This window comes from Oncorhynchus tshawytscha, linkage group LG13, assembly GCF_018296145.1.
Source record: "Oncorhynchus tshawytscha isolate Ot180627B linkage group LG13, Otsh_v2.0, whole genome shotgun sequence".
In the NCBI taxonomy this organism is placed as follows: domain Eukaryota; kingdom Metazoa; phylum Chordata; class Actinopteri; order Salmoniformes; family Salmonidae; genus Oncorhynchus; species Oncorhynchus tshawytscha.
The window spans coordinates 39299659-39325879 of record NC_056441.1 but is presented as its reverse complement, the minus strand read 5'-3'; the positions used below and the strand labels follow the sequence as shown (position 1 = coordinate 39325879).

The 26221-nt window shown below is 42.2% G+C and overlaps 2 protein-coding genes across 3 annotated transcripts in view; both read right to left on the bottom strand.

Moving 5' to 3' along the window:
* Nucleotides 1-201: 201 nt before the first annotated feature.
* LOC112264905 (proline-rich transmembrane protein 1) lies at nt 202-6298 on the bottom strand. Of its 2 annotated transcripts, XM_024441818.2 has the most exons (5): nt 5654-6298; nt 5097-5108; nt 3326-3837; nt 2469-2639; nt 202-1918 (listed from the first exon to the last, which is right to left on the bottom strand). In XM_024441818.2, the coding sequence occupies exons 1-5, from the start codon at nt 5667-5669 to the stop codon at nt 1742-1744; spliced, it is 888 nt and encodes a 295-aa protein (XP_024297586.2). In that variant the 5' UTR covers nt 5670-6298; the 3' UTR covers nt 202-1741. The 2 variants fall into 2 exon arrangements, with proteins under 2 accessions (XP_024297586.2, XP_024297587.2); XM_024441819.2 differs by lacking the exon at nt 5097-5108.
* Nucleotides 6299-6415: 117 nt separating this feature from the next.
* LOC112264903 (helicase SKI2W) overlaps nt 6416-26221 on the bottom strand; it is a 52184-nt gene continuing 32378 nt past the window's right edge. The window contains exons 20-29 of the mRNA XM_024441813.2: nt 24743-24874; nt 24208-24345; nt 23880-23984; nt 23601-23736; nt 23208-23334; nt 22674-22884; nt 16406-16516; nt 14546-14764; nt 10166-10306; nt 6416-6982 (exon numbers count right to left, since the gene is read on the bottom strand). Of these exons, the coding sequence (XP_024297581.2) occupies nt 6782-6982; nt 10166-10306; nt 14546-14764; nt 16406-16516; nt 22674-22884; nt 23208-23334; nt 23601-23736; nt 23880-23984; nt 24208-24345; nt 24743-24874 (1521 nt within the window). The 3' untranslated portion in view covers nt 6416-6781. The remainder of the gene's footprint in view (nt 6983-10165; nt 10307-14545; nt 14765-16405; nt 16517-22673; nt 22885-23207; nt 23335-23600; nt 23737-23879; nt 23985-24207; nt 24346-24742; nt 24875-26221) is intronic.

Below are 26221 nucleotides of genomic sequence, written 5' to 3'. Positions count from 1 at the left end.
CTTGGTGGAAGAGTGGGGTAACATCTCACAGCAAGAACTGGCAACACTGCAGTACTTAATGCAGCTGGTGGCCGCACCAGATACTGACTGTTACTTTTGATTTTGATTCCCCCCTTTGTTCAGGGACACATTATTCCATTTCTGTTAGTCACATGTCTGTGGAACTTGTTCAGTTTTTGTATCTTGTTATGTTCATACAAATATTTACACATGTTAAGTTTGCTATAAACGCCGTTGACAGTGAGAGGACATTTCTTTTTTTGCTGAGTTTAGTTAAGGTTTTGTAGGCCAATAGGGGTACAATAAACTATTGATTTCAACTAAAACATAATGGTGACATGCTAATAATCTATGAAAAATAAATATTATAAATAAACTAATAAATTCTAATGTACCTAAATACATACATAAATAAAGTGAACAAGTATTAAACAATCTTATGCAACAAACAATTTGTCAATGTAGCTAAAATAGTCCCATGTCATATAAAAAAAAAGGCGGGAGAAAAGACACGGTCACAGTACACCCTATGGTGTATCCCTCCGCCAGCACAACTTAAAATAGAGATGTCATTCATCTCACGAGAAAAATCCCAATCTTTTAGTCCACAATTTTTAGATATTAATCTCATAATAAGACAACAATATGTCTTTATTTACTTTCCATTTGATTGTGTGTAAAATGAATACTGATCATTTGTATCCCTCCATACCTACGTCTGTTTGGCAGTCTTATACTATAATTTATACGATCCATTTAATAAATATTTTTTTAAATACTATCGTTAGATGCGGGTGTTTATGAAAATCATAAATCAAAAACTATAAATGACTAAACATAATTCAATAAAAGTATTTATATTAGAAGTAATTCAAAACAACCTCCTTACACAATACTATTTATATATGGCACTAATGTCAGTCATGATTTGTGATCTTTTTGGCAGTTTTGTGAAGGCTTAAATAGTTTATCAAGATACAGTGTGATCCATGGTTTGGTCTACCTAGGTTCAAGGGGACCATAAATTCACCTGTAATTCATCAATTCTGACACTTTTCAACCTCATATTAATTATTTCCAGCACCATACCAGTGTCAACATATGTGAAAATTGCACGTTTCTATGCTCTGTGGTTAAAAAGAGAAGAAGGTCCTAAAGATTATTCTCTGTGATAAGGCAGGAGGGAAAGTAAGAAAAACTCAACGAGTTTCTAGCCAGATGGAGGGCATTTTCTTACTCCCCACGTCACTGTGAATCTCATTGTTTTTGAAAATCAGTTTTTTTGTTTGTTGGTACTTTTGATGATGTCATGTGCCATTTTCACATATGTAGACACTGGTACTGTGCAATAGATAATGAAAATGAGGTTGAAATGTGGTGGAATTGCCCTTTAATGCCTCTGTGTATGTACTCTGTTTCCCCCATAAGTGCTATGGAGCGCTATTATATCCGAGTGTAAATGGTAAGTAATACTGGCAAGTAAATGTGTATCTATTTGTTTTGGCAATTGAATATAAGTGTGATTGGTTCTCAACCCGTTAGTAGTCAGTAGGTCAGGTCAGTCCTGTATACAGTACACAGGGTGCATATATATATATATATATATACACACACACACACACACACACATATATACACCCCCCAATATAACATACCAGTTTCAGAGAGTGAATTCCGGTGCTCTTATTCTTCAATCTCCACCCAAAACTACACATCCCATGATGCCACACTGTGTTATGTATTAGGGTTCCCAGTCATCGTCATGGTGTTGGGAGGCGATGATGACTACCACGGTGAGGATGGTACACAGGACGATGGAGGCAATGCCCACCGCCAGGCTGATGAAGGAGAAGTTACGCGCCTCGCGGGATGCTATCTCTGCCGTCACCATGTCCCCCCTGGCCACTGCTGTACGCACCTGAGGGGGGGAAGGAGGGAGAGAGAGAATGCTTTTTTCCACTCACAAACTATGGTTTTGGAGTGCTTGGCCATATTTATAGAATGTATTGCATGCCGATAATGAACCTTAAACTGAATTTAGTTGAGAGAGGGAGAGAGTAGTGTTGACAATAGTACATACTCACACAAAAAGCCACAAAACACAGTTTATCAGGTCTTAAATTAAACAACCATAATAATAATAATACTAATGGTCCAAGACCCAGGTTTGCAGGGCTATTTATGCCTGGCTGTCAGCTTAGCTCAACTCAACTCAAACAAATCGGAAGGAAAGCCCAATGCAGAAATCAATTTTAGCCTGTGTAAACAATGCTGCAATTACATGATGTAGACTGTTGTAGAGTCTTGTGCATAATGATCAGGCTAACCAACAAAGCCAGCATATATAAAAATAAACATAATACTGTAATAAACAGAGAAACAACAAAACAATCAATAATTTCCCTAAAAATGACTAGCGAGCTAACAAACATACTGTGCAGACAATTCTGTGCTAGCCTAATACCAACCTGTACTGCCTTGATGATGGCTATGATTCCTGTGGGCCAGAAGCAGCAGACGGTGGTGAGCACAGCGATGGGCAGGTAGTCGTGAGGCGGGCGCCGGGGCTCCATCAGAGCGATGCCATGGGGCATCTGCATGCCCATCTGACCCTGGGGCATCCCCTGGTAGGGCTGTCCCTGTGTGAGAGAGTGAAAGAGAGAGAGAGAGAGATGTATCAAGCATCTCAGATTAGGAGTGTTTATCTAGGATCAGGTCCCCCCTTGTCCATGTAATCTTATTCATTGTGATCTACAAGGCAAAACTGATCCAAGAACAGTACTCCTACTGTGAGATGCTTGATCTCTTTATGGCCACTGACCTTGGAAAAGCCTTTTTAGATTTCTCTGTACCCCTCAAGAAGAGCAAACCAATGTTTACTTTCCACAGCCTTAACCTAAGAACCAATGGAAATTGGCTTGTGTGGGTGACTCGTTCTCTATTCGATTAAGAAAGGAAATGCCAGGTCATTATAATGCTGCGCCTGCTCCCCAGTGATTTACTACTGCATCATGATGATAAACAAACATATACCATGGCATGGTTGAATACTTGTTTCTGATTGGCTTGAAGGGCATTCTAGAGCATTAGCCCCTTGTTGATTATCCCTTACAGAATGTATCATGCATGGTGCAGAAGTAAAACACTGGGGAGCAGTATTATACCTTGTGCGGGCCTTTCCGTTCTTGTATATTTTTCCCCAACCAGCACCGGTGTTCTAAAGAATCAGATGAGCATACCACCCTCGTATGCTTCGTTCTCTTTTCAGCAAACACAAAATGCTTTGGAATAATTACTGCTATCGTAGATGAATATACTGACTCACCGACGCCATGGGGTAGACAGGAACATAGGCTGTGCAGGGCTGCAGCTGGAGAGGGTATCCTGGTTGAAAATACCCTACAGGGGCATGTGGGACCCCCCCTCCCGGGCCCTGGGTCTGGACTGTGTAGCCCTGTGGGGCCCCTGGGTGTCCGTAGGATCCATTGTGGAACTGGGTCTCCTGGTAGCCATCGGAGCCAGGGGGTGGGGGTGGAGGGGGGTAGTTGGGCTGGGGGCCACAGCTGGGCGGAGGGCCCATGTTGGGGTGCTGCATGTTGGGGTGCTGCATGTTGGGGTGCTGCATGTTGGGGTGCTGCATGTTGGGGTGCTGCATGTTGGGGTGCTGCATGTTGGAGTGCTGCATGTTGGAGTGCTGCATGTTGGAGTGCTGCATGTTGGAGTGCTGCATGTTGGAGTGTTGTTGGCCAATGTTAGGGTCCTGGGATGGGAGGTATGGAGGGGGCTGCATTTGCTGCATGGGTTGGGACATGGCCTGCCGATTGGAGTCCTCCAGACCTGAGAGAGGAAGAGATGGAAAGAAATTAGAGAGAGAAATAAATATGTGAGTGAGTGAGTGAGAGTGAGTGAGTGAGTCGGCAGAAATGTTATCTAACTAGCCATCCCTCCGACATTTTGGTCACCGCTTACGCAATACAAGCACTATAATAGGTTTGTCACCTACGGGTATGTAAACCACACAAATGTATGTAGAGTGTGAAAATGTTGAATACATTTCACACACAAAGAGAAACAAAAAGAACCACGTTCACACAGTAGCCAGGTTGACTTTGTACAGTACAGCAATAAACAGCATGCTGACTAGCCTATTCAGCAGTTGATATGAGAGAGAGAGAGAGAGAGAGAGAGAGAGAGAGAGAGAGAGAGAGAGAGAGAGAGAGAGAGAGAGAGAGAGAGAGAGAGAGAGAGAGAGAGAGAGAGAGAGAGAGAGAGATTTGTGCTTGGGGATACACACCATTACATAACCCACTAACACTGTCACCACAGCCAGAGTAAGACCACTCAAACACAGAAGGGGGATGGGATCCTGACACAGCGGGAGGGACACCTTTCAAGGGTACATGGCGCACATCAGGGACTGAATGTGAAACAGGGAAATCTGATTCATAGGATGCAATGGGAGAGATAGTCAAATAAAAAAGGAGAGAGGACAACAGTGAAGAAAGGAAGGGTTATAGTGGATGAATGGGGGATAAGTGATAGGAGTTCATATGGATCTGATAGTGAACTAATGCACTAATGTATACTTTCATTGACTGTTTGAATTAATGGCCCATTCACAACTAAGGCATATACCAGATAGCATACTACTCAGTAGTCTAATGGTGATGGAAAGCCATCAAAGAAGATATATTGTTTGATCATTCCAAATGTCTTATGTTGTAGATCTCTAGTCAAATTTGTATAGGATTTCTTTGGGTGTCTATAATTAAGATGAGCTGATTCCTTTGAGAGGGGGAATAGTCCTATATATGTTGCCATCTCTCCATAATGAACAATACGATTATATCTGGCATGTTTTATCATCCATATTGGATTACAATGTTCTGCTATTCCCGAAAACCTCAGCTGTCTGTTTGTGTCTATCACGTGATACGGCTATATAGCCTATAAACTTCATTCATTGATGTGATGTGCATGCCATGAACATGCAGGCAGGCCTCTATACAGGGCTTTTCCAACCGAAACCTGTTTTCTGTGCTATAGGCTTTCATTTAGAATTAGGGAGGCATCTCACTCAGTAGCAAGGCTCTTACCTTGATAACCTCCTAGGATACAGTGAATCCAAGGGAGTTAAAGAGAGAAATTAAGCAAATTATTGTGCTGCATTTCTTATGTTATCACACGCTCACTCGCCCTGATACACTGTACAAACGCACGCAAATCCGCCCACACTCACGGAAACAAACACACGCACGCAAAGCCTTATTTCATTGTAGTTATTTAAATAAATGTGCATGCATAGGCAATTAAATAGAGCGTACCCTATTGGGAATAAAATATCATAGCAGACTACAGATGTAGGACATGCAGATAAATAGAAGGAAGAGTTTGTCGGAGATGTTGACATGGGGAGGTGAAAACAGAGAGGATGGAAACAGAGATATCATACGTCACCAAGTAGCCAATTGTTAGTTATGCACCACAAAAAAAACCTACCAAAACAACCTATTGTCAAACAATTATCCCAAATGTACACATGTATCACAATCCAAAGGAGAGAATATACAGCGGGGGAGGGGAAGAATTGGCTCAATTATCAATTACAGTGCTGACATAAAAGACGCAACAGAACAAGAGACAAAAAGCTTACCGTGTTTTTCAGACATTTCGTGCAGTCAGAATAAAACTCCCCTCCAAACAATTTAATGTAAATATTCTTATTCCTCCAAAACGACTTTTGGTAAATCCTCTTACAGAAAAATGATGAAATTATGGAGACTTAATTTCCAGCTAATTTAAATCCATATTTTGTGTATCCCCACATCCGTTGCCTATAATAACGGTATCACGTTATAACTTTAGTATATGATAACCGACAATTGGATTATCCGATGTTCATGACCAATAGGAAAGAAATGTTTTCACACTCTCTGTAGCTGGTACATCCACAGTAACAGCGGAAAATAGGTTTCTCCAATGCATCTCTCGTTACATTGAATTAATCAGACACAAAGCTATCGTTGTCTTAAAGAGACAGCCGAGACTGGGAAATACATATGCCACTGAGCTGGAAACCCCGAAACAAACCCTTTAAAGAGATGACCGGATATTGGATTTGAATACTTTTTATGCTATGCTGACAACTCTTTATACCCGTGGCTTGCTGTCATAACATGAGCATGAGTCTAGAACGGATCATGATTTTGATTAGGGTTAGATAGTTGACTGTAAATGACATTATGTTTCACAGAATAGGATATGTACAGATTGTTGTTCCTACAGTATACAGCAAGAGCAATAGTTAACAGTGTAATAATGTTTAAACCAATGTCAGACTCATGCATACAGCCACTTACTCAGACAATCACAGGAGCCCTTGGGGGACAATTGCTAAAAACAAAGTACTCTAAAATGTTAGTCCACAGTGGATTTTATTACTGTACAATAAATTACAAATAATTTCATTATCATTACTACTTTGGTCTGATTTGTTTAAGAGCATTCCCTTTCCATGTCCAGGAATTTAATTAGGACTCAGGTAAACAATAGTATGTCCATACAATCGCACACAAACACACACCCCTCCCTCATACACTCACCCATTCTCCCACCATGCTCACACACATTGATCGAGCTTGGGACTTGGCTCAGGCACCTTGGCACTCTCTCACCTACATCCTCTCTATCTCCTCCTCTCCACACTCTTTCACCTACAATACAAACACTATCTACAGCCTCTCTCGCTCTCCCTCTTCCCCCCATTCTCTCCCTTCCCATCTCAGTGTGTGTAGAGCGAAGCAGTGAACACGATGTCTCTGCGAATGGCCAGGGAGGCCTTCTCCATCTTGCTGCCCAGGACCGAGTCTCCCACGATGCGGGCTGCCTGACGCACCTCCTTCAGCACCTCGTCTAGTCTCTGGATGCAGCGCACCACCGTGCCCTCCTGGACGTCTGTTAACTGTGCAATCTCTGCAAATGGCTGGAGTAGAAAATAGGAAAGTATACCAGTTAATTTAGACACAGTTGAGTACAGGACAGGACTGCTGCCTTCTTGGTCTCCCCTGTATTTGTTACCTTTATTTTACTAGGCAAGTCAGTTAAGAACAAATTCTTATTTACAATGATGGCCTAGAAACAGTGGGTTAACTGTCTTATCCAGGGACAGAACGACAGCTTTTTTTAACCTTGTCAGCTCTAGCAACCTTTCGGTTTCTGGCCCAACGCTCTAACCACTAGGTTACCTGCCACCCCGACACTCTGCATCTCTTTTTAAATAAATAGGCCAGGAAGTAGGGATACCAGTTAGTTTAAACTTATGATAAAGTACAGCGGGGGTTCCCAAACATTTTTGGCCCGTGACCCCATTTTTATATATAAAAAAAAAAAATCAACCCCATCAAGTAAAAAAAGTGATGTAATCAAAGCAAATGTTAACTTTTTTTGAAAGGGGCTATGACAGTCTATTTCAAATCAATCTGCCAGTAGTTTTGACAGTATTTCAATCTGAAGGAAATATGGTTTGACAAAACTGAAATCAGAAAGGTATTAGGAAGTTCAGAAGATCATCAGGCAATAATTTGGTATGAACTTCTGTGTTGAAAATACCATCATCAGTAATCACATTTCTGTCACGACTTCCTCCGAAGTTGGTCCCTCTCCTTGTTCAGGCGGCGTTCGGTGGTCTACGTCACCGACCTTCTAGCCATCGCCGATCCACTTTTCATTTTCCATTGGTTTTGTCTTGTCTTCCATCACACCTGGTTCCAATTCCATCAATTACATGTTGTGTATTTAACCCTCTGTTCCCCCCCCATGTCCTTGTCCGTAATTGTTTCTTGTCGTGCTTGTGCGTGGTATGCTGGTGATAACCGGGTTTTGTTTGACCCATTTCATGTATTGTTCTGTTGACGGTGGTTTTTTGTTTATTAAACGACACCATTGTAAATCAGTTTTCGCTCTCCTGCGCCTGACTTCTCTGCCGCCAGAACGCACCTCATTAGTTTCCATCCACAATTTTTATGTGAGTAAAGTCATACCGTATTAAAAAAAAAATCACGACGGCTGTGATGGAAACAGGAAGTTTCATAAATGCCGACAGATCATTTGTTCGTTCGACAAGGTGGGATCTTTTTATGTCGGTAAAGAAAGTCATGACCGTCATGCTTTTAGGGATCATTTTGTATTAAACTGTGAGTTCGGCCTATTTCAGTCTGAGGACTGAAGCTCCGTTCTGGTGACTTTTTAAAAGCCCCAAAACATATTGGTGAAAACGCAGTTAGAATTATTTTAGCATATTGGACAATGCATGGAGTCTTATCAGATGTGTTATTAGCAATAAGCTTTATCACCTGTAGCATAGTGGCTATAACATGTACACAGGCTGAAACATGGGGTTTATCCATCTGCATTTACCCCATTGGACACAACATCCTGATTGTTATCATTATTAACTTATTATAAATATAAATAATAACAATAATTATTTTGTTTATTACAAAGTACACTACATATACAACAGTATGTGGACACCCCTTCAAATTTGTGGATTTGGCTATTTCAGCCACACACGTTGCTGACAGGTGTATAAAATCGAGCACACCGCCATGCAGTCTCCATAGACAAACATTGGCAATAGAATGGCCACACCGAAGAGCTCAGTGACTTTCAACGTGGTACCGTTATAGGATGCCACCTTTCCAACAAGTCAGTTCGTCAAATTTCTGCCCTGCTAGAGCTGCCACGGTGAACTGTAAGTGCTGTTATTGTGAAGTGGAAACGTCTAAGAGCAAGTGGTAGGCCATACAAGCTCAAAAAACCTGTCCTCGGTTGCAACACTCACTACCGAGTTCCAAACGGCCTCTGGAAGCAACGTCAGCACTAGAACTGCTTGTCGGGGGATTCATGAAATGGGTTTCCATGGCTGAGCAGCCGCACAGAAGTCAAGAGTAGTGTAAAGCTCGCCGCCATTGGACTCTGCAGCAGTGGAAGCTCGTTCTCTGAAGTGATTTAATCACGCTTCACCATCTGGCAGGATGTCCAGGAGAACGCTACCTGCACCAATGCAAAGTGCGGGATAATGGAGGAATAATGGTTTGGGGATGTTTTTCATGGTTCGGGCTAGGCCCCTTAGTTTCAGTGAAGGGAAATCATAACGCTACAGCATACAATGACATTCTAGACGATACTGTGCTTTAACTTTGTGGCAACAGTTTGGGGAAGGCCCTCGCTGGTTCCAGCATGATAATGACCCCATGCACAAAGCAAGGTTCATACAGAAATGGTTTGTCAAGAGCCCTGACCTCAAACCCATGGAACACCTTTGGGTTAAATTGGAACGCCGACTGCGAGCCAGGCCTTATCACCCAACATCACCAATGCGCTTGTGGCTGAATGGAAGCATGATCCCGCAGCAATGTTCCAACATCTAGTAGAAAGCCTTCCCAGAACAGTGAAGGCTGTTATAGCAGCAAAGGGGGGACCAACTCCATATTAATGCCCATGAATTTGGAATGAGATGTTTGACGAGCTGTTGTCCATATACTTTTGGTCATGTTGTGTATGTCATTGCCCTTTTAAGACACCAGTGTCCCCTTTGAACTCTGTTGCACAGTGATGGGCATTTAGTCTTTCCTGTGACCCGGATCACTTGGCTCCATTCACCTAAAAGAGCTGTTAATTTGGCTCCCAAATGGCTCTTCATTCAGAAATGCTTAGAAATGTACCTAAAACCATAAACAATTGTTAATCTCTAATGTAAAGCCAAAAACGTTGCCTACCATTGTCAATTTAACACACCGGGAAAGAATTGTGTGGGCCAGAATGAGGCTCTCTCCTCAATATATTGTTTCTGCACTGAGGAATTAACATCTTCAGAGAATCTTTTTATCACTTATCTGCAGATAATTGATGCCCCCCCCCAAATGGATAGAAACCTAACTCCTGATGAAGATCTTTTAGGGGGCAGGTTTTTGGAGCTTTGAGGGGCCAGGTTCCAAGACACGGGATTAAGCCTAGTTCTGGAGTACAAAGCACTTTAAAATGGACATGCTTTTCGGTCCAGGACTAGGCTTATTCTGTGTCCAGGAAACTGTCCACGAGTGTCTTGATTGAAATGAGGTCAATCAAGAAGAGTCTAAAATTACAGTTAGCTTACGCCACTCACCATGCCTCTGGCCCAGCAGTATACCACTTCGGTCAGGCCAAACTTGAACTGGCCCACAAATTCTTCAGCTGTCTGGGTTATCCCACAGTCCCTCTGCAGTTCCCCAATACGCTGGGCCACTGCCAGCACTCTCTCAATACCCTATGGGAGAGAGGAAAGGAGAGAGCCGAGGGAGAGAGGTGGCAAAAGAAGAAAGTAATAGACGGGGCACACAGAGTGGGGTCATGTAAGTAGAAGGGCAAAGAAAGAGAGAGGAGAGAGATATGAGGTAGTAAATAAGGGAGGTAGTAATGGGGCACAGTCAAAAGTGGGTTAATACAAGGAGAAGGACAGAGAAGAGTGGAGATTGAGAGCGAGAGAGAGCGGAATGATAGAGACAAAGGCAGATAGACACAGATTAGTCATACAAGGAGCACTTAAACACGTGACACTTTCCAATCACATCCGCCTTACTTTGCCCACTCCACTTCAACCTCAGCCTCCCCTCTGTTAAGTGTTAAGCTGCACGTCATCTGAAATCCCACTCGGAGCCCTGTTACCTGTGTTGGGTGATTGTGTTCCCTGTCAGAGATCACTGTTCCTTGCTGCTCACCCCTTGGATGGTACCTTTCGAAACCACTCCAGACATGGCTCTCACCTTGCCCATCACTAATTCAGCCCTCTTTAGAGCACTTCCATGTTTCAGGGCTTCAGGGGAGTGTGTATCGGGTGTGGCGCCCTTGTTGCGGGGTAAGACAGCTGTGTGCGTTTAGCCTGAGCTCAAACTAGTGTGTGAATCACTAGAAGCCAACATGTCCATCCATGTACATTACAGATGACACATTGAAATGTATAGTTACAGTGCTTTCTGAAAGTATTCACACCCCTTTACGTTCTCCACATTTTGTTGTGTAACAGCCTGAATTAAAAATATATTTAAATGAGATGTTGTGTTACTGATCTTCACACAATACTCTATAATGTCAAGGTGGAATTTTGTTTGTAGAATGATTTACAATTGAATACAAAATTGAAAGCTGAGTCAATGAGTATTCAACCACTTGTTATGGCAAGCCTAAATAAGTTCAGGAGTAAATATGTGCTTAACAAGTCACATAATAAGTTACATGAACTCATTCCATGTTCAATAATAGCATTTAACATGATTTCTTTATGACAACCCCATCTCTGTAACCCCACACTTACAATTATATGTAAGGTCCCTCAATCGAGCAGTGATTTTCAAACACAGATTAAACCACAAAGACCAGGGAGGTTTATCATTGCCACGCAAAGAAGGTCACCGATTGGCAGATGTGTAAAAAGCACACTGAATATCCGTTTGAGCATGGTGAAGTTATTAATTACACTTTGGATGGTGTATCAATACACCCAGTCACAACAAACATACATGCGTCCTTTCTAACTCAGTTGCTGGAGGAAGGATACTGCTCAGGGATTTCACCATGAGGCTAATGGTGATTTTAAAACAGTTACAGAGTTTAATGGTGATATGAGAAAACAGAGGATGGATCAACAACATTGTAGTTACTCCACAGTACTAACCTAAATGACAGAGTGAAAAGGAAGCGTGTACAGACTAAAAATATTCCAAAACATGCATCCTGTTTGAAAATATGCCCCAAACAATAACGCTTCGTATTCAGGACAAAAAAGTGTATTTCTTTGCCGCATTTTCTGCACTATTACTTAAAGGAACCTCTTTGGGCTAGGGGGCAGTATTTTCACATCCGGATGAAAAGCGTGCCCAAAGTAAACTGCCAGCTACTCAGGCCCAGAAGCTAGGATATGCATATAATTAGTAGATTTGGATAGAAAACACTGAAGTTTCTAAAACTGTTAGAATAATGTCTGTGAGTATAACAAAACTGATTTGGCAGGCGAAACCCCGAGCACAATCCATCCAGGGAATATTGTTTTTGAGGTCATTGTGTTTTCCAATAGGTTTCTATGGGAAGCCCTTTTTATGAGGAACCTGGTTGCAGTTCCTATGGCTTCCACTAGATGTCAACAGTCTTTAGAAATTGGTTGATGTTATTCTTTTGAGAAATGAAGAAGTAGGGCTATTCATTGCGCCACTCCAGGTGGACTCTACTGTTTTGGTGCGCGTAAACTGGAACGCGCTTCACGTTGTTTTTATCCGGTATTAGAAACAGTTTATTCCGTCTTAAATTGTATCGATTATTTATGATTTAGGGTACCTTAGGTTAGATTAGGAACGTTGTTTGAAATGTTTGGACCAAGTTTACAGGTAACTTATTAGATACTTTGTAGGCATGTTGGGCGAGTTGAAACCGGTGTATTTCTGAATCAAGAAGATTCATTATTGAACAAAAGGACCATTTGTGATGTTTTTGGGACATTTTGGAGTGCCAACAGAAGAAGATCTTCAAAGGTAAGGTATTAATTATATCGCTATTTCTGACTTTTGTGGCGCACCTGCCTGGTTGAAATATGATTTTCATGTGTTTGTATGCGGGGCGCTGTCGTCAGATAATCGCATGGTCTGCTTTCGCCGTAAAGCCTTTTTAAAATCTGACACAGTGGCTGGATTAACAAGAAGTTAAGCTTTATTTTGATGTTTTACACATATTTTCGTGAATGTTGAATATTTATATTCCTGTAGTTTGAATTTGGCCCGCTGCCATTTCACTGGATGTTGTCAAATCAATCCCGCTAAAGGGATTGGCGAGTGAAGGGATCCATAAGAGGTTTAAAAGCCAGGGAAAATGCAGAGCACCAAATTCAAATAAATAAATAAAAACTTTCATTAAATCACACATGTAAGATACCAAATTAAAGCTACACGTGTTGTGAATCCAGCCAACATGTCAGATTTCAAAAAGGCTTTTCGGCGAAAGCAAACGATGCTATTATCTGAGGATAGCACCTCCGTAAACAAAAGAGAGAAAGCGTATTTCAACCCTGCAGGCGCGACACAAAACGCAGAAATAAAAATATAATTCATGCCTTACCTTAGACGAGCTTCTTTTGTTGGCACTCCAATATGTCCGATAAACATCACAAATGGTCCTTTTGTTCGATTAATTCCGTCGATATATATCCAAAATATCAATTTATTTGGCGTGTTTGATCCAGAAAAACACTGGTTCCAACTTGAGCAACGTGACTACAAAATATCTCAAAGGTTAGATGTAAACTTTGCCAAAACGTTTCAAACTACTTTTGTAATAGAACTATAGGTATTTTTTTACGTAAATAATCGTCAAAATTGAAGACAGGATGATCTGTGTTCAATACAGGAAGAAAACAAACTGAAGCATGCTTTCTGGTCACGCGTCTATATCTAACAGTACACTTCAAGTTACCCTCGTTCAAGATGGCCGTACTTCTTCATTACACAAAGGAATAACCTCAACCAATTTCTAAAGACTGTTGACATCCAGTGGAAGCGATAGGAACTGCAAGAAAGTCCCTTAGAAATCTGGATTCCCAATGAAAACCCATTGAAAAGAGAGTGACCTAAAAAAAAAAAATCTGAATGGTTTGTCCTCAGGGTTTCGTCTGCTAAATAAGTTCTGTTATACTCACAGACATGATTCAAACAGTTTCAGAAACGTCAGAGTGTTTTCTATCCAAATGTACTGATATGCATATCTTATCTTCTGGGGATGAGTAGCAGGCAGTTGAATTTGGGCATGCATTTCATCCGGACGTGAAAATACTGCCCCCTGTCACCAAGAAGTTAAAGGAAAACACAAACCAAAAACTATTTGTTAGTATTTGTTTCATTAGTCTATTGTTGATAAAGTCCCACATTTTTTTGCATGTCAGCCATCAAGTTAAGATATAGAAATACAGCCGGTATGATTCATTTTGCATTTGACGCAAAACCCACAGCTATAATCACTGCCAAATGTGCTTCTGCAAAGCATTCCCTAAGGGGTGTGAATATTTATGTATATGAGATATTTCTGAATTTCATTTTCAATAAATTTGCAAACATTTCTAAAAACATGTTTTCACTTTGTCATTATGGGGCACTGAGTGTAGATGGGTGAGAAAAAAATGGTTGCACAACCTTCACAACTATAACACATAGGGGACAGACACAAGAACACAAAAAAGTGTAACCTCAACCCTACCCCTGTAGATAACCAAGCACATTCTACCACCCCAACACACACACAGGGAGAATCTCAATTGCATTTCATTAAATTCCTTGCGTCCTCTCTCCTCGGATCCTTCTTAAAACCCATTGGATGAGGTCATAGGGGAGGGACCTCTGATCTTCTCATTCAATGGGTTTTGATAAGGAGGCAAAAACCAAGGATAAGGACCCAAGGAACCGTATTCTCACACACTCTCATCCCTACCCCTCTCCTCCTAAACTCACCCCCCCCCCCAGTTCCCCCATACCTCCTGCAGTGTGTTGGTGATGTGGGGCTCCACCTGGGTCTTCTGTTGAAAGACCAGACAGGACAGCAGGGCGGCGCTCTCCTCAGGGGCCAGGGGACTCAGGGCGTTCTCAAACAGTAGCTCTGTGAGGAGCAGCTCATGGCTACTGATCTGGCAGGCCACCCTGCCCTTCAGCTGCACAGCACCGCTATTGTCCACGTACTGCAGGGACTGGAGCACCTGGGGATGGGGGATAATGCCTTTATTACACTAGTGTTACATAGTGATGGATCGTTTGCGAAGGAAAGGCTGTTTTTAAATATAGATATTTTTGATAAATGTCGGGAACAGAATTGGATCTTTGAACAAGTCGTTAATTTGGCTCCCTGATTTGCATACTGTTACTTCAGATTTTGGAGCTCCAGACAAAAATTATCTGCAGATATGTTTTCTAACTTCTCTGACGATGGTAATTCCTCATTGCATGAACAAAATACAGTGACAAGAGAGCCTCTTTCTGGTCCACACACATTTTTGCAGTGCGTTAAAAACATTTCTTAATCTGGTCAGTTAAAAATGTATTCGAACTCAACGTCACGAACTGACATAATGGCAGGCAACTTTGTAGGCTTTACATCAGAGATGATCAATTATTCATGTTTTGGGGTACATTTTAAGCACTACTGAACAGTTTTTTTCTTACAGTCGAGGATTGGGAGCCCGCATTTTACATTCATAAACCATGTTGCGGGCACTTCCAAAACATTTCACGAGCCATTAACCATTTGTTTTACACCTTGTTCAGTCATGCTTGTTACCTCATTAGCTATCTAGCTAACAACCTGGTAACTTTATCAGTATATACCAACATCTGGTGGCATAGAAAGAGAGGAAAAGGGATAGCTTCTTCAGGAGATCAACGATCATAGCAATGAATGAATGACTGATCTCTTGCATGTTATAATCACAAACTTGACAATTGTGTACAATTCCAATAGGAAAATAGTGCTTCTACATAATGTAGAAACATAATATTGCACAAATGACTTCATTTCAATGACAGGTATTTCTGTCAACATTTAAGCGTTTTATAATAAACAAATGTATTTACATGGTTAAATATTAGTTCCTAGGGAACAACATGAGCTTCAGAAGTTGCTACAATGTATATATGCTATATCTCAATCTATTAAAAAAAATAACATTTTCTGCTGCTTCTAAATTTTATGCTTTGCTCCTAACTTTTTAAAGTTGGGAGCACCAGTGCAACCAATGGAAAATGTTAACGTGTATGAACTAGTTAAAGCTAAAATATGCTACAATATGTCACTTTTTGGGGCGACAACCAAATTCACACAGAAATGTGAGTTAGAGATCTGTCATTCTCTTTGAAAGCAAAGTAGATATGTTCTGTGTGTGCTATTTCTATGCCTCTCATTCTTAAAATTAATATTTTACTTTTGGTTCAGTACACCAGCTTCAAACAGCTGAAAATACAATAATTTTGGTTCTGGAAAATATATTTCACAGCGGTTTAGATGGTACAATGATTCTCCACACAATGACAGCTTGTTTTGTCACAAACTGAAATAAGGGAAACTATTAGGATTTTTAGCAACTAGGAAATGGCAGAGCGATTTCTGCATATTACACCTTTAAATCAAATCAAATGTATTTTATAAAGCCTTTTTACATCAGCAGTTGTCAAAAAGTGCTTTACAGATACCCAGCCTTAAACCCCAAAGAGCAAGCAATGCAGAGGCAGAAGCACAGTGGCTAGGAAAAACTCCATAGAAGGCAGGAACCTAGGAAAAACGCTTCTGTATGAATAGTTTTGAATTTAATATTGGATCGCATTAAGACGATGGAAGTCAGACATACCTTGATTCTCTGGTGGTACTCTGGCAGTAGAGACAGGGACTGATCTGAGACGAGGAAGAGCAGTTTGTCCAGCTCCTCCTGAACACTCATCCTCTCCTGCACCCGCAGAAACTGTGGAAAAAGGGTGAAAATTTCTATACAACAGTATGTGGACACCCCTTCAAATGAGTGGATTTGCCTATTTCAGCCACACACACTGCTGACAGGTGTATAAAAATCAAGCACACAGCCATGCAATCTCCATAGACAAACATTGGCTGTAGAATGGCCTTACTGAAGACCTCAGTGACTTTCAACATGGCACCATTATAGGATGCCACCTTTCCAACAAGTCAGTTCGTCAAATTTCTGCCCTGCTGGAGCTGCCACAGTGAACTGTAAGTGCTGTTATTGTGGAAACGTCTTGGAACAACAACGGCTAAGCCGTGAAGTGGAAGCATAATGATCTGGGGCTGTTTTTCATAGTTCGGGCTAGACCCCTTAGTTCCAGTGAATGGAAATGTTAATGCTACAGCATACAGTAACATTCTTGACGATTCTGTGCTTACAACTTTGTGGAAACCGTTTGGGGAAGGCCCTGTTTCAGCATGACAATGCACCCGTGCACAAAGCGAGGCCCATAACAGAAATGTTTTTTTGAGACCGGTGTGGAAGAACTTGACTGGCCTGCACAGAGCCCTGACCTCAACCCCATCGAACACCTTTGGGATGAATTGGAACGCCGACTGCGAGCCAGGCCTAATTGACTAACATCAGTGCCTGACCTCACTAATGCTGTTGTGGCTGAATAGAAGCAAGTCCCTGCATTAATGTTCCAACACCGAGTGGAAAGCCTTCCCAGAAGAGTGGAGGCTGTTAAAGCAGCAAAGGGGGGACCAACTCCACATTAATTCCCATGATTTTGGAATGAGATGCTCGACGAGCAGGTGTCCAAAAATACCTTTGGTCATGTAGTGTACAATCACTTTATCTATGCACTCCAAACAGCAATAGAGAAGAGGTCTGTAGAATTATTTAATATACTGTGCAACTATCTCCACACAACAAATCAAAGTTAATTTGTCACATGCGCCGAATACAACAGGAAATTACAGTGAAATGCTTACTTACAGGCTCTAACCAATAGTGCAAAAAAGGTATTAGGTGAACAATAGGTAGGTAAAGAAACAGTAAAACGACAGGCTATATACAGTAGCGAGGCTATATACAGTAGCGAGGCTATAAAAGTAGCGAGGCTACATACAGACACCGGTTAGTCAGGCTGATTGAGGTAGTATGTACATATATGATGAACAGAGAGTAGCAGTAGCGTAAAAGAGGGGTTGGCAGGTGGTGGGACACAATGCAGATAGCATCCTGAATCCAATCGAGAATCTGTGGAAAGAACTGAAAACTGCTGTTCACAAATGCTCTCCATCCAACCTCACTGAGCTCGAGCTGTTTTGCAAGGAGGAATGGGAAAAAATTTCAGTCTCTCGATGTGCAAAACTGATAGAGACATACCCCAAGCGACTTACAGCTGTAATCGCAGCAAAAGGTGGCGCTACAAAGTATTAACTTAAGGGGGCTGAATAATTTTGCACGCCCAATTTTTCAGTTTTTTATTTGTTAAAAAAGTTTGAAATATCCAATAAATGTCATTCCACTTCATGATTGTGTCCCACTTGTTGTTGATTCTTCACAAAAAAATACAGTTTTATATCTTTATGTTTGAAGCCTGAAATGTGGCAAAAGGTCGCAAAGTTCAAGGGGGCCGAATACTTTCGCAAGGCACTGTATTTACAGGCACACCTGTATTTAGGGAGTTTCTCACATTCTTCTCTGCAGAGCCTCTCAAGCTCTGTCAGGTTGGATGGGGAATGTCACAGCTGCACAGCTATTTTCAGGTCTCGCCAGAGATGTTTCATTGGGTTCAAGTCCGGGCTCTGGCTGGGCCACTCAATGACATTCACAGACTTGTTCCGAAGTCACTCTTGTGTTGTCTTGGCTGCATGCTTAGGGTCGTTGTCCTGTTGGAAGGTGAACCTTCACCCCAGTCTGAGGTCCTGAGAGCTTTTTTTTTTTAAGCATGCCACCACCATGCTTCACCATAGGGATGGTGCCAGGTGTCCTCCAGATAGCATTCAGGCCAAAGAGTTCAATCTTGGTTTCATCAGACCAGAGAATATTGTTTCTCATGGTCTGAGTACTTGTCATGTGCCTTTTACTGAGGAGTGGCTATCGTCTGGCAACTCTACCATAAAGGCCTGATTGGCAGAGTGCTGCAGAGATGGTTGTCCTTCTGGAAGGTTCTCCCATGTCCACAGAGAAACTCTGGAACTCTGTCAGAGTAACCATCGGGTTCTTGGTCACCTCCCTGACCATGGCCCTTTTTTTTACACCTTTATTTAACTAGGCAAGTCAGTTAAGAACAAATTCTTATTTTCAATGACGGCCTAGGAACAGTTGGTTAACTGCCTTGTTCAGGGGCAGAACGACAGATTTACCGATTTACCAGTTTGGCCAGATTTACCAGTTTGGCTGGGTAGCAAGCTCTAGGAAGAGTCTTAGTGGTTCCAAACTTTTTCCATTTAAGAATGATGGAGGTCACAGTGTTCCTGGGGACATTCAATGCTGCAGAAATGTTTTGGTACCCTTCACCAGATCCGTGCCTCAACACAATCCTGTCTTGGAGCTCCATGGACAATTCCTTCGACCTCATGGCTTGATATATGCTCTGACATGCACAGTCAACTGTGGGACCTTATATAGACAGGTGTGTGCCTTTCCAAATCATGTTCAATCAATTTAATTTACCACAGGTGGACTCCAAACAAGTTGTAGAAACATCAAGGATGATCAATGGAAACAGGATGCACCTGAGCTCAATTTCGAGTCTCATAGCAAAGGGTCTGAATACTTACGTAAATAAAGTATTTGTTTTTTTAAATTTGTAATAAGTTTGCAAAAATGTCAAAACAACCTGTTTTCACTTTGTCATATTTTAGAATAAGGCTGTAACGTAAAAACAAAATGTGGAAAAAGTGAAAGGGTCTGAATACTTTTCGAATGCACTGTATAATGTATGCCACAAAAAATGGAATGGCCTGTTAAGAGAGTCGAAAGCTCACATACACTATCTCCCAAAGAAATTAGAGCCCAGCACCACAAAGCCTACTGTCTAACTGAGCGATGGCTCTAATGACATGCAGTCGTAATGTATCCCTTCAGTGAGACAGACAGCGGTGACTCTGCTCATCCTACATGGATAATTATAGAACTCCCTGCTCTGCTGTTCTCATCTCAACCTGGAACATGGCAGTAAGTAGCCTTGCACGAGAGGAGCTGGAGCCTATCTCTGGTTTCTGTAGTGTGATGCAGCTTGATGTGCAAGTACTTCACATCAATAGACTCACAGGATCCTGACACCCCAAGCTATCTCCTTAATGCGGAGTGCCAATCAGAGACGTAGTGGGTCCCATTTTTACAGTCTTTGGTATGACTCTCCTGGGGATCGAACTCCCAAACCTTCCAATCTCAGGGCCGACACTAACCAAAAGGCCACGGAGTTGGCCACTGAACAAGGCAGGAAAATATCTAGCAAGGCTTAGTTTTACAATGCTTAGTGCAGGCCAGGGTTCCCGTTAGGACATTTGACCGGCAGCATTTTAATTTACCGGACATTTAAGAAATTTACCGGACTATATGCATTGGTTGAGTAACCTGATTAGGGTGTTCATCCACGAGGTTCTCAGAATGACAGAAATCCCATTTAGTTTATGGTAATTCATCTTAACAGAACATGCAACTTGGATGCAACGGCATGCGTCATTCTTACTGAATTCTGACGAGCAATTTGAAGATGTTAGAACAAGGCTAGCGGAAGCAATCCAAAAAATACATGAAATTAAGGATCATTATCTAAAAAAATGAAAAGCTGTGAATTGTTTTAAATCACATAGACTACAGTCAGAAGGGCCCGCAATTTGGACATAGCGCAACAAATACCAAACAGATGACTGTTGAGTTGCGACTGTCAGTGAAAAGCAAAGAGACCCAGCCAGGCATATCGCGATATTTAAAAATACATCTCGCAAAAACAGTTTGGAAAACAAATGGCTGTTGCTGTAAAGAGAAGAGAACGAAAAGACTCCAATCTGACTTTAAGTTATCAAAATTCTCAACTTAATTGAGCGAAAAGTAACCCATCTTATTGGCACCAGCGGAGAACATCAGTCATATGCCCAGTGAGTGTGCATATTCACTGTCACTGTCATTATCATTGCATCAGTGCCAGTGTTTTTGGACAATCATTTCCTCCTCCAGGTTTAGATGGACGTCATATTGTATTTTTTGTCTCCCTTTTCTCGTAAGCCAAATATGTGAATCAGACAACGTCGTTTTTATTGATCTGTCAGTGTCAGCAGAGTAGGCTACCCTGTAATTTGTCATATTTGAATCAATCTACACACAATACCCCATAATATCTTCAGTCATATAAAGTGAAGTAAAATTGCATGAAATGTGCTTATAAAAAGGCCAACATTTTCATGTGCAAAAAGAGAATAAATGATATAAATCTGATATAGCCTAAGCCTACTCTATGCAACTTCGAGCTGCATTGAACAGTCTTTTTCGTGAACAGTAATTCAGTTATATTATTAGCCTAAATTATGACTATCCAATCTAATCTTCACATTAGGAATAGTAGGTGATCTTACATAAGTCTGCAAATGTGAGCAATGCTTTATTATTATTTTAAAATGGTGAAACTTAGCTTCCCCAAACTTCAAACCCACACGCCGCCTACATTAGAATAACTTCCCGCATGTACTTTTCCTCAGCCAACAAGACAAATAACGAACAGCCAAATCACTAGCCTATGTCAACCTACTATCCCCCATAGTAGAAAGGTTAACCTATTCTATTGGTCAGCTTGTCATTCTGTGCGAGAAACAAAGCCTATTCCAAACAGACTCTGAGACAGTTGTGGGACAATAGATCCCAAATTCATTTAAACAGTAGGCCTAGTCTGGCTGCACCCCAAAAAAAACTTTAAAAAGCAATGAGGTTTATGCAACAGATCAGAACGTTTAGCATAGAATGTTGATAAACTCTTATTTCTTCACATTATAAGCGCAGCAATGAGCACAAGGTAGTGGGCTACGCGCAAATGTTAGTTCAATAATGCAATTAGCAGGTTTCATGTGACAGAGGTGAAAATACTTGTTAGAAATTTTGAAAGAGTGGAAATCTAAATGTGTTAACATTGGTTGCTAATAGGACTTATCTTTGGTTACTGGACAATGAAACCAACTTGATTAACAAACCAATAGAACACAGGAGAAAAAGGCCACTGTTTTCACTGGCCTATGAAAGTATTTATAAAATAACTGCCTGCGCATTTGGTTGGATTTGGCTAGGCTACTTTGAAGCAAGGTAAAACATGCCGGTTTCAAACAATTAAGTATATGTTTTCAAAATGCATATTGCCTCCAGCTCATTACAAAGTGGCGTGATGCGCTGAAGCCTGCCTAGTTGCCTATGCACTTGAATGGCGAATGCGAAGCGCGCTTAATTACCAGTTCAGAAAATAAATTGTTGCTCTTTTTAATTTTGCCCATAATTGTTTTTTTTTTCACGGAATTGCCTTTGGAATTGTTGTGCAGTGATTGGGCTTATTAAAACGCATTTCACTCGAGCAGCAACAAACAGATGTTTGAATTCTTGTGCTGCATCGTCTTGTATTTCAATCAACGAATAGGGCTAAAAATCATTTCGCAAAGGGATTATTATTTCTTTGGACAATTGGTCGGCACCATTTTTATTTAGCGCCTTTTGATTATTTATTTTTATCGACCAAAAGCCAGCTATTACAGGATAACGGAAACAATGGCGCAAGCCCAAATAAATTACAGTCTGACAAAATGACTATTACAAAGCAGTATAAAAAGAGGCCAGGGCTTGTGTTCATAAAGAGTCTCAGAGTAGAAAGTGCTGATCTAGGATCAGGTCGACCCTGTCCATGTAATCTAATTCATTATGATCAAAAACACAATAACATATCCAATATCAGAACTCCTACTCTTGACACCCTTTGTCCTGGACCATAGATTGAAACAAAAAAGGAAGGAAAGGGAGAATGAAGTGGAAAAGATAGAGAGGAAGACAGAGGAAGACACAGGTGTGTGGAGACTGTCTGTCAGACCTGTCTCTGTTCATTATATGAGTTCTCCAACATCATTATGGCAATATCAGGTCAGTGTTTGGAAGTGACACACACACACACCTGTTCTGAGAAGGTGGGTGAGTGGATGCAGTTGAAGTCTTTGAGGCTGTCCTGCAGCAAGCGCAGCCTCATGGTGCCCTCCACCACATCCACACTCTTCAGCTGGAGGTCATTCACCGCGTCAAGGGTCACCACCCCGCCTGGGTTGGCCTCCGCCAATCGCAGGAGCTCCTGGGTTGCCGTGGAGATGGCTTGGCCCGGAGGATCAAGCCTGTGAGAAATGGAGGGAGGGAGAAAGGATGGAAGGAAGGAGAGAAAGATGAAAATAGACTCAAGAGTTGTGGCTCTTTATTTCTGTGCATTCAATGATATGTAGAGTGCTATTCACAAAAGAAACACAGATGGAAGACACTGTTGACTGGTCATGATGACATCACAAATATAAACCCCTCATTTGCATAGATAAACATGGTTATGTGGGCTTAGTGGAGCCATAATGTGCAAAAAGGCTGAAACATACTGTATACGCTACATGATAATGCATGAATGCACACACACAAATTGTCCCAATGTCTCACACACACACACACACACCTGAAGCGCGGCTGCTGCCTCTTGTTATAGTTGTCAATGATTCGGTCAGGGATCACCTTCAGGGTCTTGACTGTGATGGCTGACACGTCCTGTAGCTTCAGCTTCTGGACCGTGTGACTGCAGGGACCTATCAGCGGATCATATAGAACGTACACAAACGTGATTGGTTATTCCGTTGAAGCGTATGTGAGCTTGTTAGTTAGTGTTAGCATGTGTGCGTGTTGAAGTAGCTGTGTGTGTGTGTTCACTTAGCTGTGTGTGTGTGTTTAGGCAGCTGTGTGTGTGTATGTTGAGTCTTCATTGGTAAATTTGTATGTCTCTAACACGGAGAAGTCGAGCATCAATCCGTGTGCGTGCGTGAGTTTCCATTAATAAATGTGTGCATGAACTGACCATCAGGTAGAAAGAGGGCAGTGTTGTAGAGGTGGGGGAAGGCACTGGCGTTGGGGCTGTCCCCTCCTCCCTCCTCGTTGCCTTTCTCACAGATGACGAGAGCGGTAAACGTACGATTCACTGAGTCGCTGGACACCTGGGACAGATATTAAATAAAGGATTGATGAGGGGAGAAGTGAGAACGATAACTACATTACATGCCTTTGTCACCTTTGCAGTCCACGCACACACCCACACAGACAAACACACACCCACACAGACACACCCACACACAGACACCTGTAGGAGGACTCCAAGGGCGTTGAAGTGCTGTTTGTTGTTGACCACTACCACTCGTCCCACAGAGAGAGCCTTCAACCCATTCACGGACCCCAGAACTGCACACTGAAAGATGACATACAGACAATTAGCAAATCATAGCGATGTTGTATTTTCTTTTTTCTTTTTAAGATTGACACTTTTTCACAATCAATTATATTGAGTTGTTTTGTGATGTGGTTTGAGCTTGAGTGTTTTGAAACCGTGTGTGTGTTATACATACATAAGTGTGTGTCCGAGAGCACGTGTCTTTGTGTGTGCGTGCCTCTACAGTATGTTGCGTGTGTACCTGCAGCGCCTCAGCGGTGATGCGTAGCTCAGTGACAGTGTAGTAGTACGGCAGTAGGTCAGACAGCTGACCCTCCGTGTCCAGAGGAGGAAGAGAGGACAGAGTCTGTTTCAACTGACCGATCTGCTGCTCATGGGCCTGAGAGAAAGAGAAGAGGAAAATATAAGATATACTTTTGTTAGATCATATGAGCTGGAAATTTGTCTTCTGCTTTTTTCTTTTTTTTACCCAACCCCTCTGATATACACACACAAACGCAGGTTGGAGAGACAGACTTTATGTAAAAGAAAATCTAAAGGAATGTAGATTAATGTAGATCCTCAATAAGCATGAATAAATGTCACATTAAGTATGAATATTAGGGACAATATTTCTGTTCTGACTCCTTCCATCAAAAGCTGAACGGTCCTTTGACCATTTAAGAACCACTCAGTTGAGGACTACCAATTTTTAAAACTGGTAGTCTTCAACTGTCGTGTCATGCATTATCTCTAGTCTTTTGCCCCAAGTGCTTGTGGGTAATATAGCACAGTACCTGTGTGTCTCTGTGGCTCTCAGAGAAGCTCCTCCTCATCATGTCGGTAACTCGGAGGGCCTCCACACGCAGCAGGTTGAGAATCATGGTGTAGGTCAGCCTGAACTGGGACTGCAGCACTGTGGGCTTCCCCTAGAACGAAGAAAGAAGACGAGTTGTCGGCCAGTACGTCGCATCAAACTTTAGTGAACTACTTACAGAATATAAACTCAGCAAAAAAAGAAACGTCCCTTTTCAGGACCTGTCGTTCAAAGATAATTTGTAAAAATCAAAATAACTTCACAGATCTTCATTGTAATAGGTTTAAACACTGTTTCCCATGTTCAATGAATCATAAACATTTAATGAACATTCACCTGCTGAACGATCGTTAAGACACAAACAGCTTACAGACGGTAGGCAATTAAGGTCACAGTTATGAAAACTTATTACAGTAAAGAGGCCTTTCTACTGACTCTGAAAAACACCAAAAGAAAGATGTCCAGGGTCCCTGCTCATCTGCGTGAACATGCCTTAGGCATGCTGCAAGGAGGCATGAGGAACTGCAGATGTGGCAAGGGCAATAAATCGCAATGTCCGTACTGTGAGACGCCTAAGACAGCACTACAGGGAGACAGGACAGACAGCTGATCGTCCTTGCAGTGGAAGACCACGTGTAATAACACCTGCACAGGATTGGTACATGCGAACATCACACCTGCGGGACAGGTACAGGATGGCAGCAACAACTGCCCGAGTTACACCAGAAACGCACAATCCCTCCATCAGTGCTCAGACCGTCTGCAATAGGCTGAGAGAGGCTGGACCGAGGGCTTGTAGGTCTGTTGTACAGGCAGGTCCTCACCAGACATCACCGGCAACAACGTCGATTTTGGACACAAAATCACAGTCGAAGGACCAGACAGTACTGGAAAAAAAGTGCTCTTCACTGACGAGTTGCAGTTTTGTCTCACCAGGGGTGATGGTCGGATTCGCATTTATCGTTGAAGGAATGAGCATTACACCGAGCCCTGGACTCTGGAGCGGGATGGATTTGGAGGTGGAGGGTCCGTCATGGTCTGGGACGGTGTGTCACAGCATCATCGGACTGAGCTTGTTGTCCTGGCAGGCAATCTCAATGCTGTGCGTTACAGGGAAGACATCCTCCTCCCTCATGTGGTACCCTTCCTGCAGGCTCATCCTGACATGATCCTCCAGCATGATAATGCCACCAGCCATACTGCTCGTTCTGTGCATGATTTCCTGCAAGACAGGAATGTCAGTGTTCTGCCATGGCCAGCGAAGAGCCCGGATCTCCATCCCATTGAGCACGTCTGGGACCTGTTGGATCGGAGGGTGAGGGCTAGGGCCATTCCCCCCAAGAAATGTCCGGAAACTTGCAGGTGCCTTGGTGGAAGAGCGGGGTAGCATCTCACAGCAAGAACTGGCAAATCTGGTACAGTCCATGAGGAGGAGATGCACTGCAGTACTTAATGCAGC